This window comes from Chenopodium album, chromosome 5, assembly GCF_948465745.1.
Source record: "Chenopodium album chromosome 5, dcCheAlbu1.1, whole genome shotgun sequence".
Taxonomy (NCBI): Eukaryota; Viridiplantae; Streptophyta; class Magnoliopsida; order Caryophyllales; family Amaranthaceae; genus Chenopodium; species Chenopodium album.
Genome location: NC_137838.1, coordinates 12,091,250 through 12,111,241, shown reverse-complemented (window position 1 = coordinate 12,111,241; position 19,992 = coordinate 12,091,250). Strand labels below are relative to the sequence as shown.

At 36.4% G+C, this 19,992-nt stretch overlaps 1 protein-coding gene across 2 annotated transcripts in view; it reads right to left on the bottom strand.

Annotated features, from left to right (window-relative positions):
• Positions 1-18,629, bottom strand: part of LOC145631916 (serine carboxypeptidase-like 16) — a 30,339-nt gene extending 11,710 nt beyond the window's left edge. For both annotated transcript variants that reach the window (XM_081684146.1, XM_081684145.1), the window contains exons 1-6: positions 18,264-18,629; positions 7,412-7,557; positions 6,806-6,885; positions 1,877-1,996; positions 741-843; positions 187-224 (exon numbers count right to left, since the gene is read on the bottom strand). In XM_081684146.1, coding sequence (XP_081540272.1) covers positions 187-224; positions 741-843; positions 1,877-1,996; positions 6,806-6,885; positions 7,412-7,557; positions 18,264-18,451 — 675 coding nt within the window. In that variant the 5' untranslated portion in view covers positions 18,452-18,629. The remainder of the gene's footprint in view (positions 1-186; positions 225-740; positions 844-1,876; positions 1,997-6,805; positions 6,886-7,411; positions 7,558-18,263) is intronic.
• Positions 18,630-19,992: the final 1,363 nt, after the last annotated feature.

The window sequence follows — 19,992 nt, the reverse complement described above, 5'->3', positions numbered from 1 at the left end:
ACGTCACTTAAAGAGGGTTTGAGAAAAGAGGTGGTAGTTTTTATGTTTTGAAATTGTTGATGGTTAATTGATAAAAGAAAAGGAAAGAAACAAAAAAACACTTTGTTGTTATTACGGAGTACTAAAATGAGTTTAATAGTATGTGGTATTTTTCAAAATTTTCAAAAATAATTAATGATAACATACCTGAATATTCATTCTTGCCCCAGATCCAACTTCATTTCCTAAGAATAAGAACTCATACATTAGATAAATTGGTATCAATACAAATACTTATCATCTCATACTCCCTGTCCAGAATAACTAACTCGGTCAAAATTTGCACCTATTTCGATGCAATAATTTAACCTATTTTTTTTTTTTTTTAAAAAAAAAAACAATTAAGTATCAATAGGATCATAAAATAATTTATATTATGAAACAATTATAATTGATATCAAATTGGGTGCAAGTTTGAGTTTGAATTGGGTCATAGGGTAATAGATCGAAACGATTTTGTTAACAGAGTCAATTTTGGTCAAGGTATAGGTCACTAGTTTCACCCCATTGTTTGGAAGCAAGTCGGGTTCAAGTCATTTTTGGTACATGCATGTTGGTTTCTCGGGTTGGGTCAACTTAAGACAATTTTATTCAAAACCATTACGTGATGAATAACAAAAAAAGTTAAGCTATAACATTAAAAAAAAAAAACAAAACAAAACAAAAGGAGTATATGTAAGTGAATGAATAGTCGAAAGTACCATTTATTATCTCTAACATAAGAGATGAAATTACTCTTCCAGCATACGAAGCACCAACAATGTAAATAGGGTTTCTTGCAAATTTAGGATGCTCGATAAGCCACTGCATGAACCATGATTTCAATTAACAAAACACAAAGTATTGGGTGTGTTCCTATCTTCGCAAATCTATCCACCCAAAAATTATATATATATGTCCAATAACTTTTATGAAAGTCACAAAAACTTTATATAAAATGTCTAAAAACTTATATGGGTATCTAAATTGCAAAAGTTGAGATGTTCATATAAAATGTCCAATAATTATGTCCTCACTCTTAACCAGAACGAATTATACAAAACTTTCTAACTAGACAAAATGTCAGAGTAGACTATTGAAATTCGATAATACAGAGTACTTTAATATTATTATTATTATTTAGAAATTATCACTAGATGATTGAGTTTATATCAAAGAAAAACATTAAAATGAAATTAAAAAGTATTTGGGAAAGGGAAAAGACTCTGGTTCCAATTTACTGAAAACAACTAAACTGAACAGAACTGATTGGAGATGAATTGAATTGAAATGAATTGTTTGTGAGAGAAGGAAATTAGGAATTGAAATTAAGCTCAACAGATAGAACAAGCCCTAAGAAAATAATGTTTGGGAATGAGAAGGGGAATAGTTAAAGTAGAGAAAGTGAGAAAACATGCATGAATTAACAAGTAGCTTAGCAAGGAACCATTCGAAACAATACATTAAATTTAACCTCTTAGGCCATGCTTTGATTGATGAAGGCAATGATTTAAAGAATAATAAGTCAACATAGAAAAAATACGTGACGTTATAGGGGATAAGATGTTAGAGATAAATATGGAGAATTATTATAAGATTACTATTTCTCATAATAATGAGGGTGTATATAGGCACACACCCCTTGTAAGATTACTATTACACCAAAAATAGGCTAATAGTTTCCTTTTCTTCTCCTCTCACCACAACATCGATCACTATCTCATGATCTCATCCTTCTTTTTATTCATTCGCATTATCTTTAATTTGAATTTTAATACCCTTATAATACATTACTTAGTCTCAATCCAAGCATGCCCTTAATATATAAGCACTCCAACTCGCTAATAATTGAACTAACCTTCTTCAAAAACTCATATGCCTGCTTTACCGTGTTTGTATCACTAGGAATGTAAGATTTGTTAGTTGAATCGGAAAATCCAGCGCCAACAGGTGAATCTGGAAATAATACATTTGCAACCTAAAACACATTCATTGCACTGTTAGTTTACACAAATAAACAGTAAAAAAAATTAAAAAAAAAAAATCTTATACTAAGTATATATGAGTTAAGTACAAATATGGGGTCTAAGTTTTAAAGTTTTTCACCTTTTGGGACCTATGTTTTTTTTTTTCACCGTTTGGGACCTCATATGCAAATTCCGGTCAAAATTTAATTGACTTGGGTTAAAAACTTAGTCCCTTAATTAAAAAAAACATAGTCCCATAAAAAGTTGGTAAAAAAAACTTAGTCCCCTATAGATAATTAGATACTCATAGATGACATTAATTTTACTTTTTTTTTTTTTTTTTAATAATTTAACACCCTCTCTTCTCTTAGTGTTGCTCAAGCGTTCCTTTTTTAGTGTGATGAAATGTAGTTATAATCATGACGGAATCATGCATACAATTTAAACAAATTACGTATATCATGCCATTTTACACTAATATTATTTTGCTATTCAATTTATATATATTCACAAACTATGCCGCACCCAGAGTTTCATACAGCGAGATCCGATATTACAGGAGCTAAAGCATCCACCAACAACGACTCCGATGACGATGACGAAGATGAAGATGAAGCTCAAAACCCCCTTAAAATTTGATAGTTGAATCGAAATTGGTGCGATTTGTGGTTGCTAAACGCGTTGTGGACGGTGGTTGGAGAACTTGGAGGTGGTGCTGCAATGGTTGGGTGATTTTGGGGAGGTGAAGGTCGTAGGGGTTGCTGGGAATAGTGAAGATGGCTGCCCAAATGCTGAAGGAGAAATTGCATAAAGTTTTAATTTTTTTTTTTAATTTTTTTTAAAGAAATTGCAATAAGGTTAAGGAATCAACATCATTAGAAGATCACCATTGATTTTTTATAAATTTTTTTATAAAATTTTTTTATTAACGATTCACCCGTATTTTTTGGTTTGACAGTATTTATGTTGTATTTTTTTTTTTTAAAAAAAAGGAAGGGATTATGTTTTTTTCCCTAAAATGAGTGCTAAGGGACTAAGTTTTTCTCAGGTGAGTTTAATGTGAGTTAACTTGCCGGATTCTTAACTCTAGGTCCCAAAAGGTGAAAAAAAAAACTCAAGTCCCAAAAGGTGAAAAACTTAAAAACTTAGACCCCAACTTTGTACTTAACTCAAGTATATATGATGCCATACTTGACAATAAATATTTACTTTATAAATGTACATTGCACACTTTATAATTCAAGGTGATTTGTTGGTTAGGGTGGTAGGGGCAACGACGAAATTATGGCGTGGTGTTAGGGATGGTGATGAGGCAGGCCATGTGTGAGTCGATGTGTTGCATGAATCTTCAATATGGATTTTCAATATTTATATTTTAATTCGTAATTTTTGGTTTTTTTTTTTTTTTAAAGGACAACATAATTATTCAAATAATGTCTCCCTTTCCCTATCAAAAAGTTAGATCACTCAGCTCCTTCTCACAATAAATTAAGAATTAATTCACTAATTTCAATAATACGATACAATGTAATCTACACCTAGTGTCTTATATGTGTTATCAGAGCATCACACACTCGTGGTATAATTTTATGGATTTTTTGACATTTGCTACCACCTAAAATGCCTCGCTTTAGATTCGCTACCGTTTAAAAAAAATACTTCCTCCGTTCTTTTTTTATTGCACCATGAGCGATTTCACACCTCCCAATGCATTACTTGAGATATTAATATCTCCAATTTTACTTTTGTAAAACTTATAAAAATTTGATATTTGAAAAGTAAATTTCGAGGCGAATATAACTAGATCCCACATGACTATGTTTTTCCTAATGGATAAATCACAAATGATGGTCAAAGAAATTAAGTGAATAGTATAAAAGTCCTTATGGTGCAATAAAAGAAAAACGGAGGAAGTATATTACTTTGCTACCACCCTAAACAGAGTTTGTTAGAAATCACTACCACATGCTTTACACCGTTACAATTTCCGTCAGTGGGCAATACTAGAAAACAGTCAAATTACGACGGAAATTTTCCGTCGAAAACACCCCGTTTTCCGACAGAAATTCCGTCGGAACTGGTTGTCGCAATACATTTTGTCGGAAAAACACACTTTTTCGACGAAAATTCCGTCGGAACCACTTTTCCGACGGAAATCAGTCCGTTTGAAGAGGTTTTCGGGCCTGGGAAAGTCCGTCGGAAGTTTCCGGCGGATTGGAAACTTCCGACGGGAAATCCGTCGGAAAATGCTAAAAAAAAAAAAAAAAAAAAAAGCCTACCCCCACCACCAGCCACGACCCCACACCACCAACCCCACACAAGCCCACTTAACCCGTACCACCACCTACTACCCCCACCACCGCACAGCACCGTTCTACCTGACCCAAGCCCACCCAAACCAAACCCAGATTTTAACCCTAACCCAAGCCCAATTCGACCGAACCCCCCAACCTAAGCAAACCACCACTATGGCCACTGAAAACCACCTAAGCAAAAAAATTACAGAAAAAAAAATAAAATTCTTAACCATTACCCACAAAACCCGAACTCCAACAATAACCACCTTCCACCACCATAAATCGTAAAAAAAAAAAAAAAAACTCCAACAAAACAACAACATAAAATCCAAATTGAAAAAAAAAATCCATACCTTAATTCAACAACATATAACCTCGAAATTGGGTTTAAGAGGCCAAATTCGACCATAAAAACTCTAGATCTAGAGTTTTCATGGTCGAATTTGACCTGAAACCCTTTGTTTTCAGCATGACAAGAGAGAGAAAGGGCGAAAAAGATGAAAATTGTTGTTGATGATGATGCCGGTGCTATTGATGTCGGTGTTGCTTGTGTTTTTGTTGATGTCGGTGGTTGGAGAGAAGGCGCAGGTTAACGAGAGAGAAAGAAGAAGAAAACGAGGGAGAGGAAGAGCAGGGAACGAGCAAGAAAGATGAAGGAGAACGAGAAGGAGTGAGAACGGAGAAGAGGAGAAGGAGAGGAAAGAGGAGAGGATGGAGAAAAGAGGAGAGGCGGCTGATAGAGAAGAGGGGGAAATAGAACATGGGTGTTAGGGTTTTGTTGGAACCGGGTTTTAGTTTTTTTTTAAAAAATAAATTCCGACGGACTATAAATCTGTCGGAAAAAAATAATTTCCTACGGAAATATCCGTCGGAAAGCACATATATTCCGACGGATTATTATTTCGTCGGAAATTTCCGACGGATTTGTAAAATTCGTCGGAAATATTCGACGGAATTATAATCCGTCGGAAATTTCAATTTTTCCGACGGAATAATGGGTCCGTCGGAACCAGTCCGTCGCTATTTTCCTGTTTTCTAGTAGTGGGGGCCGAACCACCGTCTAGCAACCCCATTACCACCCCCTCCCCTCAATTGCCACCCCCTCCCCCCTGCAGGTGGCCGACGCCCAAAACTACGGTTAGCACCGGCGACTGCACCCCCTCCCTTTCTCCACCCACGAAGCTAACCCCTCTCCCTTTGCCCCCACCACGAACCCAACCCCCACCTCCCTTTCCCCCGCCCACCGAAGCCAACCCCCACCGAATTCAACCCCCCGATCCCCGTTCCCTCCACCGGAATCGACGCCCCTCTCCTTCTCCTACCCTTTTCGACCACCCCTAACCCTAAACCATCACCTAAAAACCACCATGAGAGAAACCCTAAAACCCGTTAAGAGTGGTTTCGGGCTGGTGGTTTAGGGTTAGGAGAGTCGGTTTTTGGGTGGGGGAAGAGGAGGGGGGTCGCTTTCGATGGAGGTAACGGGGAGGGGGGCTAATTTCGGTGGGGGCTTTATGGGTGGTGGGATTGGCTTCGTGGGTGAGTGGGAATGGGAGGGGGGTTGGCTTCGTGGGTGGGGGAAAAGGAAAGAGATGAGGTCGCCGGCGTCGGCCGCCGGCAGGGGGGAGGGGAGGGGTTGGCTGGGTTTTTTTTCTTTTTTTTAAAAAAATAAATTTAACGGAAGCGGTAGTGATTTCTAACAAACTTTGTTTAGGGTGGTTAAAAAAAAAAAAAAAAAAAAAAACGATAGCGAATCTGAAGCGAGGCGTTTTAGGTGGTAGCAAATGTCAAAAAATCCTAATTTTATATCGCGGTGCAAAAATATTCATCCAAAATATGATTATTTTTACTACGATGGTGGTGTAAAATTATACTATGAGATGGTATATACCATCCCATGGTAAACATTTGCTTTGGTCCCCGTGTACCATAAGCCAACCAGGTCACGTCATGTGGCATGATTATCATGTATCTTTTAAATATTTTTTTCAATTGCATTTTAAGAAAAAATTATAAAGTAAATAATTATGAAAAAATTACCATTGTTCATAATTTTTCAAGACCTACACATAGAGACCCATATTGATATAGTTTTATATATTTTTTCGAATTTGCTTTTTACTACCTAAATTGCTTATTTTATTTAATTAACTTTACATACATTAATTAGTTATTTCCAATAATAAAATAAAATATAATTATAATGAAATTAATTGTATAATTAATGCATATAGGAGAGAGAAAGTGTGGTGGTAATTTTTTTTTTTTTTTTTATACCATGAGTGATGATGGTCTCACATCTAATTTAATGTGAAGTTTATAATTGATAACATATCATCGACTTATCACATAAAACAATGAACTTGATTTTTTTTTTTATTTATTTTTTTTTTTTTGACAAAATGTGAACTCATAATAGTGTTCGAGTTAATCTATAACAGAGGCAACTTTTCTTAGAGCAATATAGATAAACTAGCTATATGTACATAAAAATCGTGGTGATAAATAGATAGATAGTTGGATTACCTTGGTCCAAGAATAAGGATTTGATTCAAGTGTCGGTAAACCATCCTCCCATTGTGATGATATGTTGAAGGATAGAGGACCTTTTTTGCCATCACAACATTAATTTATTAGGATATAATACAGCTTATATTTTAATTAAAGCTTATATTTTAACTTATTCTATGTTTTTTCTTTTTGAAAATAGGGTTGTGTACTTTTGTGTGCCAACATATTTAAATTCTTATGGCTTCATGCCTCCATTTGGTAGGAGATAGATACTAAATGAAGGGAAAAATCCAAATTAATGAATGTAATTGTAATATTACAAAAAAAAAATAGCATACACTTCGTATAATTACTACTACTCTGTATGCAATAGAAACCCTTAAGGCCTTAAGTGATGGAAACAATTATACATTTTTTACAAAGTAATAATTTTTATATATAACTACTATAGGCATAAACTAATAGTTACAAATTTTTGTACATATTATTATAATTAAATTAATTTTATTACAATTATTTGTTATCAATTATCAAATGGACCAAAAAAAAAAAAGACAATTAAAGTTAAGTAAGATTATGAGAAGAAGGGGAAAAAAAAAAATTAAGAAGTGGATTTATTACCTATATGTCCAAAAACAAGATCTGTAAAGGAAGAGCAACCAGGTCCACCAGCAAACCAAACCAAAAGTGGATCTGTTTTTGGGTTATTCTCGGATTTTAGAAAGTAGTAAAATAGCTGCATTTGCTCCTCCCAAACTCCAATGTATCTACAATTATATTGTTGAAATTAAATTATTATATTCATGCTACCCAACAAAGTAATAAATTTATTCTTTTTTTTTTTGTGCAAACGAGGGGAAACCCTATAAATTAAAATTACATAACATACTATATTAATATATGGACCAAACGATTTATTAGCCTAATAAAGCATCCTCACCCCGTAGACTAGACCAACATGTAATAACTATAGCTGTCAAAAGCTGACCCGACCCGAAATACCGACCCTAATCCGACCTGCCTGAACTCGAAAAAAATGGTGACCCGAACCCAACTTGAAACCAACCCTAAACCCGAGTTGGCCCGAGTATTTGAGACCCGAACCCGAACATTAACCGACCTAGCGACGACCCGACCCGAATATAACCTATAAATTATTGACCTGAACCGAACCCGACCTGAAACGAAATTGACCCAAACCCGTTTTTAACCCGTCAAAACCCAACTTCAACCCAACTTGTTCCTAACCCAACCCGAATTCAACCCAACCTGTTCCTAACCCAACCCGAATTCAACCCGACCTGTTCCTAACTCGACCCGAATTGAACCCGACTTGCTACAAACCCGACTCGAATTTCAACCTGACCTGTTACAAACTCGACCCGAATCAACCCAACTTGTTATTGACCCTACCCAAATTCAACCCGACTTGTTATTGAATCAATATGTATAGGTCGTTATCTCATGTTGGTATTGGAATGAAAATTGAATCCTAACTCTATTCCTTCAATATTTCACTTTGAATTTTATGAGGTTAGTTTCACAACATGTTTTTAGGGACAAATTTCAGGGACAAAATATGTTTTCCGCAAATTATTGACTTGAATCGAACCCGACTCAAACCCGAGAATGACCCGCTTGAAAATAACTCGACTTGATTATAACCCGCAAATTATTAACTTGAACCGAACCCGAGAATGACCCAACCTGATTATAACCCGTAAATAATTGACTTGACTCGAACTCGAGAACGACCCTAACTCGTTTAAACCCGTAAAGGCCCGAATTTAACCCGACCTAATTTTCACCCGACCCGAATGTAACCTGAGATTTTATAAACCCGACCCAAACCCGATAATATGTATGACCCGACTCAAGCATGACCCAACCCGAACTCGACCCGCATATGTTATGACAGTAACCCATATTGACCCGACCCGAGATGACCCGACTCACACTAACCCGACCCGTTTACCCGAATTGACAGTTCTAATAATGACATATTGACATGGTTAGTGTCAAATTGTCAAGTGTCAAACATATCATTAATTTAGAAAAATAAAACTATTATTAAATATATACTTAGGGGTGAGCATAGGACGGGTACCCGTACCGTTAATACTAACGGTTTGGGTACCCGATATCCAAAATCACTAAAAGTGATACCCATAACCGGAACCAATAAGTTCGGGTACCCGGATTATCGGATAGGTTATCGGGTACCCAATAAGATATCCAATAATGATAATTAAACTTAATTATGTAGTTATTATGATATAATTTACAACTAATTAAAACCAATATCATATGATCGTGACCAAATTATTAATAATATTATTAATCGTTGATATTATAAAGTGATTATGAAGTAAAGTAAAAGTTTATATTTATATTAATAGATTTAAGTAGGGAAAAAAAGCAAAAAAATGCTTATCGGATTGGATCGGGTAACCGTTAATTTTAAAATGATACCCATAACCATACCCGATAACAAATTATCGGAACGGGTACCCGAACCGTTATGGTTATCGGATCGGGTACCCTAATTTTCGGAACGGTTACGGATCGGTTTTTCGAGTTTTCGGTTTTTGGGTAGTTTTGCTCAGCCCTATATATACTCCCCCCGTCCACGAAAGAACGACCCATTTGGGTTGATTTTGAGGGTATTAAAAAAGTTAAATAAAAAGAAGTAAAAGTATATTGGAAAGATAAATTTACATGGGGTTTGTAAAAAAATAGAGAGAGAAAGTACTAAAAATACATAGAGAAACAAAATTTTATATGGGGAAGCTAATTTTGCACAAATATTATTGCAAATTGGTGGAGATTTAAATGCAAATGGGTCATTCTTTTTGGGACTAAAATTAGTCAAATGGGTCGTTCTTTCGGGGACAGAGGTAGTAGTTTAATATAGAGTGATAAGCAATCTATTTGGCGAGGAAGCTCAGTTCATCTTCATGATAAATAAAATAGTTTATCCAATAGCATTTCTGTAAATAAATCAATAAAATATCTCATTTAACATGATATTTTCATAAATATACATTTGGTGAACCCGCAATTAATAAAAATTGTTGATTTATTTACACAAATGTCACTAAATAAACACTTTTTTTTATCATGAAAATAAACTTATATATTCTCTCATTTGGCTTTGCTGGCCTATCCAAGATATGGAGGAACTTTTAAAAATGATTGTTAGTTATTAAATAAACTTAATAAACAAATTTAAAACTAACAATTTTAAAAATAATTACTTTCAAAATAATTAAAAAAGTAACCAAATTAAAATTGCAAACCACCTTAGCCACCACCAACACCAACCCAGCCACCTCCACCACCCTACCTTCCCTGAGCCACCAGCTCCACACCTACCCCCACCACAACCACTGTAAACAAAACACCACCCAAACCACAACAACCTGACTCGAAAGCTCCCACCCCTCAACCAACAAACTCGAAACCCCATCACAACCACCAGGACCCCCAACTCATAACCACCCAAACTCGTGTTTTTAGGGCGATGGGAGTGGGAGCGCTAAGAAAAGGACGGCTGGAATCAAATGAGGGAAGGGAAACGAGCCAGGATCAAGAGAGGAAAGGGATGGGGCGGAATCATGACAGGGGAAGCGAAAAGGGCCTGGGAAGGGGACCTTCGGGCTAATGAGCCCCTTGGATGGGCGATGATGTGTCTGACGCCCCTTAGGGCTAATGAGCCCCTTGGATTGGCAATGATGTGTTTGACGCCCCTTAGGGGCTAATGAGCCCTTGGATGGGCGATGATGTGTCTGACACCCCTTAGGGGCTAATGAGCCCTTGGATGGGCGATGATGTGTCTGACACCCCTTAGGGCTAATGAGCCTCTTGGATGGGCTATGATGTGTCTGACACCCCTTAGGATTAATGAGCCCTTTCTAGATAGGCGATCATGGAAAACTTTGATGCAAACGGCCCACCGAAATTGCAAAAAAAGGCCTCTAGCATGGTGAAAATGTCATTTTTCTGATTACGGTCTCATTTTTTGGCATGTCTTGGAACGTTACGTGCTCGGATCACCCCATAATGATCCCCTGGGATGGGCGATGATATAATTGACGCTTTCTAAGAGCCTCCTAGGTGACAAGTGTTTGTGAAAAAACATATAGACTTATGTATTTGAAGCAACATCAATGAATAAACAAATTGTTATAGCTAACTTATGTATACTTGTATTTATTGTTATGTTTGACGCCCTTTGGGGTAGCCGAGCTCCTGGGGGGTGGGGGGCGATATAAGTTTGGTACCCCTTTGGGCTATTGAGCCCTGTTTGGTGCTCCTTCGGGCTAATGAGGCCCTTGGATGGGCGATGATGTGCCCGACTCCCCTTAGGGCTTATGAGCCCCTTGGATGGGCGATGATGTGTCTCACGCCTCTTAGGGCTAATGAGCCCCTTGGATGGGCGATGATGTGTCTAACACCCCTTAGGGCTAATGAGCCCCTTGGATAGATGATGATGTGTCTGACACCCCTTAGGGTTAATGAGCCCCTTCTAGATAGACGATCATGAAAAACTTTGATGCATTCGGCCCACCAAAATTGCGAAAAAATGCTTCTACCATGGTGAAAATGCCATTTTTTTTTTATTACGGTCTCATTTTTAGGCATGTTTTGGAATGGTACGTGCTCGGATCAGCCTATAATGAGCACCTAGGATGGGAGATGATATAATTGACGCTTCCTAAGAGCCTCTTGGGTGACAAGTGTCTGTGAAAAAACATGTAGACTTATGTATTTGAAGCAACATCAATGAAGAAACAAATTGTTATGGCTAACTTATGTATACTTGTATTTATTGTTATGTTTGACGTCCATTGGGGCGGCCGAGCCCCTAGGGTGGGGGGGGGGGGGCGATATATGTTTTGTGCCCCTTCGGGCTAATGAGCCCCTCATAGGGAGGGGGTTGGCGCGATGCCGTCACGGTGGAAGATGGGTCTAGACTCGGTTCGAGTTGGGGCCTTGGGGGGCAGGGGATCAGGCTGGTGTGGTGGGCACTGGCAAAAGGTGGTTTGGTCGGTGGGAGGTTTATTTTTAATTATTTATTAATAATTTTTTTAATTTTTCTTTAAAATATTAAAAATTAAACTATTTTAATTTTTGTTTTTTAACCAATCAGATGCCAACACATGTCAGATAACTTGTTACAAAAATTTACATGACCGGTTAGGGACCATTGAAGGCAAATTTATATTAAAGTTCGAATTATTAAAAAAAATCGAAAGTTAGGATTATTTTTGGCAAATAAGGCAAAGTTGGGATTATTTTTATCAATTTTAATTTCATAATTTGTAAAAAAAGTAGAGAGATAAAGTATTAAAAATACATGGAAAAACAAAATTTTATATGGGAAACTAATTTTGCACAAATATTGTTGTAAATTGATAGGTATTTTAATGCAAATGGATCGATTAATTTGGGACTAAAATTAGACCAAAAGGGGTCGAAGTTTTGGGGATGGAAGGAATACTTTACCTATAATTAATTCGTATTGTAAGGTTGTACTAGTCAACTTTTTTTTTTTTTTTTTCTGAATAGCAAAAATATTTCATTAATTAAAAGTCATATGACATCTACAATAGAGATTTGACGTTAATAAATACATAAGATATTGAATCAAATAAAATTTTCCTTCATAAAAACTACGATCGTCGAGTAGATCTTGCACTGCGGATCGCTGAAAATTACAGCCTTGTTGGAGAGACAATCTAACGATCCTTTGTAGTCATGAGGATGTTTTCGTATTCGAAAACTTGATAACTTTTTCACCAACGAAATAATTTCACGACAATTCATCAGATCTGCTACCATGGATTCAAAATTAAGAAGTTTCTCCCTCGAAAAGAGGAGATAAACCTTGTCTTTCGAAGGAGGTCGAAAAACCATTATATTTCGAAGGAGATCGGAAACCCTTTTTTTTTTAGGGAGAAAAGTTCCTCCCAAAAGGAGGTAACATTATTATAAACCTAAAAAAAACAATAAAGAAACAAGGATTGGGGTTTTCCACCGATTAAAATCGATGGAAGCCCTTTCAAAATTCAACAATGGAGGCTAGGATTTTGGAGAGAGAAAAGAGGAAAAAGGAGGAGAGGCTAGTCAACTTTATTTAAATACTCTTCATTCATGGAAATTCTAACAACCTTACTTATTTTCTCTTAATTATCCACCTATAAAACATTAAAACCTCTCTCCCAATTTTCCCTTTCATTAGTTGACTACAGTTAACATACCAAATGCGGGAGTCGGTCCCAACCAAATGCAATATTTTACTACCTCCGGTCCACTTTACTCGCAACTATTTCCTTTTTGGGGTGGTCTAAATTACTTGCAACTTTCCCATTTCTTTCATTTTTTAGCAAATTTTTTTATGTAAAATTACCATTGTACCCTTATTTTTTTAATAATTCAAATTAGTTATACTACTAACCTTATCTGATTAATAAACAAAACTGATTAATTAAATTAATCATTCCCACCAAAATTATACCCCAACCCTTCAAATTCAGCAACTCCCCAACTGCCTGAATTGAATGCTCCTCATACAATTCATCTGATGAATTGGTTGGAGTTCATTTATTCTGGAGAATTCTCCAAAATAAATCCCTCCCACCTAAACCCTACTTGTTACTTTCTCTCTCATCACTCGCCGAATCCAATCCTCTCTCTCTCTCTCTCTGTCTTCCTTGGTTTGTTTTCTCTCAATTCCTCTGTCAATGGCTTCTCCTAGTCACTAAAACCTAGATCTAACTTTCCATGAAACCCTTGAAACAGTGCTTCCAGTCGCCGATCTGGTAGCGTTACCTACAAACCCCGTCGTGGAACGGATGTGATGAAACCCATTCGCCGTGCTTCTGTGATTGCGAGGAGGCGGATCCGTGGTGCGAAACTCACTGACTATGACAACGATGAGGAGCCGCCGAAGCTGGTGTTCTCTGAGGCTGGTGCTCGTGATGAGCCACCGTCTGAGGTGGTTCCTGCTAGTGAGGGTTCCGTGGTTGCTGCGGTTGTTTCTGCTGGGGGTTCTGGGTCTCCAGTGACTGAGGTGGAGGTTTCAGCCACCGGATCTGCTATAGGGGAGTCTACCCTAGTAGATTTGGAGGTTTCTGAGGTGGTTAAGCCACCGGAGTCCCATGAGCGTGACGATGGCCCTTCCTCTGGCGCAAAACGCATCAAATCTGGTTCTCCAGACGGCATGACGAGGGAGGAAGTGATTGAGGCTTACCTGCAGATCTACTACCCTCAGTTCAACCCCCCTCGTAATTGAATGCGCAGCGTATAATCTATAAACCCTAATTTTTTTATGATTCTCTCTGTTTGTGCTTGTGCTGTGCAATTAGTTGTTTACAAGTTGTTGTTGTGGGTTGTTGTTGATGATTGTGTGAGTACTTAATTATGGGTAATGACTGTGATTTTAGTGACATGATTAGTTGATGCATGACTGTTGGAGTAACTGTGTAGTAATTGTTGTTAGCCTCTCTGTTTTGGGATGATGGTGGCTGATAGATGTTGGTTTCTGTTTGTTAAAATTCTGGTGTTTTGGGACAAGTTTGTTGTTTGATTGAATTTGATTTATGTTATGGGATGGTGTTGTTTGGTAGTGCTTGATTTGGTGGTGTTTGCATTAGTTGGAGTAGTTCAATTGCCAATATATGTTTGTTGCATTGGTGGAATTCACAGTTGATTGGTTGATTGTGGTTGTTGAGAATGAGTCCCCTGCTGCTTTTGTCAACCATCACCTACTTGCCATGGAAATGTTCATTTGTGACCCTTGTCTTCTGCCTTTAATGCATTGAGTCCCTTTTTTTTTTATCATGCATACCCCTTTTGGTTTTCCATATGATGATGGGACTCATCTGATAGCTACTTGGGACTCATCTGATAGCTACTGAAATCACAACCCTTCTGATGGAAATAATAGGCTCTAAAAATGAAACACGGACAGAATAAAACATGTAAATGTTTGTTAAATCAAAATATTTGAACTTGACTGATTACATGACTGCCAAAAAAATAAACAAGTTGTATCTAGCAAAAGTACACATAACCTACACATAATCTAACACAAAAAGTTGTTTGAATAGGAAAAGGTTATATGTGGCAGTCAATTATGAGTCCCCTAATACTTGTCTTCCAAAAGTAAGGCACATTTATCAGTCTGCATCTACTTCCATGTGCCCTTCATCATCTCCTGTAATTGTGACTGTGTCCAAAAAATGGACAACTTGACCTATTAGATCCTTGTCTACTTGAAGTAGTTGTGGTAATAGTCCTTGACTGTCCAAGCTTCTCTTCTTCATGTGTGGGGGAGAGAAGTTATTACCACCTTGCTTTTCCAGAATCTTAATAAGGCAGGATTGAAGTGTGATCCATGTGTACTTGTTTAGTATAGGATCAAATTCTTGAAATGCTCTAGCCACTTCCTTGATTAAGTCATCTAGATTCCTTGGAAAAGATTGATATTGTAATGATTGAATGACACTAAACAACCCTAAATCTAAAACATTTGTTTCTGGCGACTGAGCTGGTTGGAATATGAATTGAATGTTGAATCCATGTGCATGACAAGCTGCTTGAAATTTTTCATCCTTTGGTACCTGATGAGGCCTAGCATTATCCCATTGGATGATTATGTCCTTTGGCAACTGCTGTAGCCATTTTTCATAGATTGTTGGGATAACATGTGTTAGCAGCATCTCCCTTATGCACTCTTTTGTGACACTTTGAATTGCCTTTGTCTCTAGAGTCCCTGCATCTCTGTTCTTGCTTTTCTTTTTAGCTCTTTCATACTTTACAAAAGGAAAAAGGTCATATTTCCCATCATGTATCATGTTGTTTTCAGTATCAAACAATGGATTACCTATCATTCCCATAAACATTGCTTTGATCTTGAACCTCCTTGATTGTTAAGCCCTATATAGATCATCTTCTGTTGGAAGTAGGTAGAAGGTTCTTGTTTCTGGATTGATGTAGAACCATTTCTCATCTAAATGTATCCATTGTTGCATATCACTAAATGTTGGGTCCCAATTGCTGGTACAGGATTTATTAGACTTAAAACCCATTTAAGTCTTGACACTTTGTGCTTCTCTGTCAATGCTGGGTAATTTGTGCTAGTGTGTGTTCTTAGCCTGCCTTGCTACCTTAGCCTATGCAATGCTGGTTTGGGTATTTTCAGTGCACCAGCATATCCCCTTTCAGTTGTTCTTTTGTACAATGGTACAGATGTCATAAACTCATTTGTGTATTGTTTTGCTTTGCGTCCTGTCCTACCTAATTTTTTTGTATTAACATCAACAACAATACCTTGAGCTAGAGAATGTTTTATTACCTGAAACCATCTTGTTGCTGTAGATTTGTGCACTGAATGTTTTCTTGCCAAATTGGCTAAAAAGCCTCTTGGCAGTGAGTCCCCCTCCATGTGCAACATAATCTCCTCAACAATTGCTCTTTTCTGTTCTACTGTCATCTCTCTTGTTGGTCTGCAATTGTGTTGTAGCTCTTCTTGGTTTGCATCATCATCTGCATCATACCCATCAGCATCATTACCTTCATGATATTGCTCATGTTCATGGTCTGAATCAGATGACCCTTGATAATCTGCTTGGTTGATTTGTTGTTCGATGAATTCATCTTCCATGAGATGATCCTGTTGAATTAACTCATCCATAAGTTCGTGTATGAACTCTCTCATGAGTCCCTTCTCTTTTGAAAAAATTTCAGGATTGATTTTTGGTGATGAAGTGGCGGCTGGTGGTTTTTAGACGGTAGTCAACGGAGCCTATTCCTGTAATTATTGAAGCTGCATCTACTAACACAGCTCTAGGAATTAGGATTTAACTAATCAAATTTTAGATGGTTTGTAATTTGTTAGGGCTGTCTGTATTTTGTACTTACTAAGCTAATTTCTGTGGTGATGTTACTTGAATTAATTCTCCCCCCTCCCCAATTCTCCTAAAACTTGGCTTTTGAAAATGGAGAATCGGAAGAGAAGCCTTGGTTTTATATAGGGCCTTTTGTTTGAAATTTATGGAAAATTTTGAAATTTGGGGGAATTTGGTTAAAGATTTGAAATTTTGGGAAATTTTGGGAGGGAAAGAATCTTCTCAAAAATTTTCGCCCCTAATTCCTTAAGCTGCCATAGAAAAAGGGTGGGAATTTCCCACTTTTTTCACTAAAGTACAACCCCTTACAAAAGTCAAAAATATGGGACCACAAGTATTCCCTCCAATTTTAACTCCTAATTACATATCCTTACTTTTTCTAATTCACCCCTTAAAAGTTTTGCCTCGGCCTCCGCAAACCCCCTCAAAATTGCGAGTAAAGTGGAGCGGAGGTAGTATTTAATTTAATTCTAGATTCTACTCCACATATCTTCATTTTGTCACATTATCTAAAGAGCACAAATCAGGTTATCAATAAGAACCTTACAATTTATCCAAAAAAAACTAAAGACCACAAAAATTCTTGCCATATCTCTATGTGTCACCATGAGTTAGCAAGTAACATGACGTTGCTGAGTTTTGTTCGTGTTTACACATTATTATTTACTAAATTAGTCAATATAACCACCACTTCTATATACAGTTGTTGTTGTTGTTTTTTTTTTTCCTATATACTTTCTCCGTTTTTAAATATTGCTCCATTTCTTCATACGCGGAGTTTTAGGAGAAATTGGAAAAATTAATAAAATATGGAGGTGGTGGGGTAGTTGAGAAAATAAAAAATTATAAAAAAATAAAAGTAGTAGAAGAATAGGATGAAAGAGAATACTATGTTGGGTCCACTAAGTGTGAGAAATGAATTAAATTTTGTAAAAGCTTTTCAAAAAAGAAAATGGAGCAAATATTTAAAAACGGTCGGAAAAGAGAAGTGGAACAAGTATTTAAAAACGGAGGGAGTACTTATGGTAAAACTTATTATGACTTTTGATTCTTAAACAATTACGAAAATCTTATAAATGTTTAACATTTACTGCTCAAATATGTTCTTGTATTTGCTTAACAATTTTTTATCATCAAATTATGTTTAATCATTCATTATTTACAAGAATCATACATTTTTCTAGAGACAGAACAAGTCATACATAAAACTTTGTAAAATAGGTAGCATTATAAACAAAATATAAATCTAATGTTTTGCATATTTTTCTCAATCAAATTACACATCTGCTTGTAATTCAAAATATGATACCCAAAAAAAAAAAAAAATTAATCAATGATGCAGAAGAGTATAATGTATAAATGTTATAATAACTAGAAGCACGCATCTGAGCTTATAATTACAAGTAGTTAGAGTAAAAGAACCGTTAAATTAACAACATTTAATTTTTCCTTTTTCAAAAAAAAAAAAAAAACATTTAATTTTCCCAATAACTTCTAGCATAATACAATTAAAAAAAAAAAAAAAACAGGGGAAGTAATCGACGTATATAAAAACATACCCAGTTTGAAGATTGAAAGGGAGAATTCCAGGGAAGCCTGGTAGAAATCGAACAGTATATGAATTGGAATTTGAATGCGATGTATTTGAATTTGTAAATGGAGCGGTATGATAATTGTTAGACAACCCAAATGATACCAAACTCATCGTTAATACTAAAATTAGATGAGTTACAAATTTCATATTCATTTTGTTTCTTGAAATTCAAGGATATTGAAGAAACAAATTTTGAAATACAGTGATAGAAAGAGAAGTTCAACAAATTGTAGAGATTTCTTTTTTTTTTTGAAAGAACGATAGAGATTTCTTTTTTTATTATTTATCCGTAAACCGTGAAGGCTCATTTTTTATTTGGTGCACACGAGGGGCCAAGCCCAATGATGGTCCTTGTTTTTAAGTGTCCTGACATGCTAAAATTGTTTATAATATTAATAGTAGTATATAACTTTATTTATTTATTTATTTATTTTTAAATGGATCACTTCTTTCTTATGAGTGTTATTTTTTTAAAATGTTTTTTTTTAATATATATATTTGATTACTTTACACTAGTATATTTTATTATTTATCTCTCTTACTTAAATCCATTTAAATTTGGAAAAATTGAAAAGAATAATCCCACCTTTAGCACATCTTCTCAAAATAATCCCACCTTTGCGAATTCTGGAAATAATTCCACCTTTACCTTGCATCTGCTTAAAATGATCCTTTTAACTTACAACCTGTTTAACCTAACCCCTCTGATTTGACCACCACAAAATCCCCTTAGTCCAACTGCTCACCCACACCGAAAGCCCCTACACCCGACACCCCCAGCAAGGCGCCACCCACTAGACCGAAACCCACCCCATTAGCTCGAACCCTAGCCCACTCGACAACCTGTCACATCGGACCGAAACCTGTCCAACTAGACCGAAACCCACCCAACTAGATCGAAACACAACCGCACTAGACCTGCCTTAAAACCGACCTCCACCGGTAATTTGCGGCAAAGGGAATAGGGGTTGAAGCGGGATATGGTGGTGGTGATGAATAAGGTGGGAGGGAATCCTACGGTTAGGTCTGGTTGGTCGGCTTCTGCCTGTTCCGGCGGGCAGCCGATCTGATGAGGGAGGGGTGGCTCTGGCAGGGCCGCAAAGCAAGGAAGAAGAAGTTTTTTTTTCTTTATTCCCTTAATTTTTTTAAAAAATAAATAAATAAAAACAACTAATTAGAAGACAACACGTGGCAAAATACCTTTAAAACCGGTTACCAATTTCACTAATAGGTAAAAGACTCATTTTGAGAATATGAGGTATAAAGGTGGGATTATTTTCAGAATACGCAAAGGTTGGATTATTTTGAAAAGATGTGTCAAAAGTGGGATTATTCTTTTCAATTTTTCCTCTAAATGTATGTGTGAAATCATAAAATTCATGAATAATTACTTTATGTAAATGTATATGATTACGCGAGGAAGTAGTAAGGGAGGTTAGTTATGCATTTGCAAATGCATAACAAATACTAAAATATTAAAAAGCACATGGAGGTGAGAGAAAGGAGGAGAGAGATGGGTAAGTGGGGCCATTTTTTAAATGTATCGTTGAAAGCTTAGATAGTACCATTGACTATGTAGTGATACTATTTCTACACGTAGTGAGTATCACTGAATGAATATATAGTACTACTACATACATAGATAGTACCACTGAAATGTTCAATGATACCATTTAATTATCTATTGATACAAT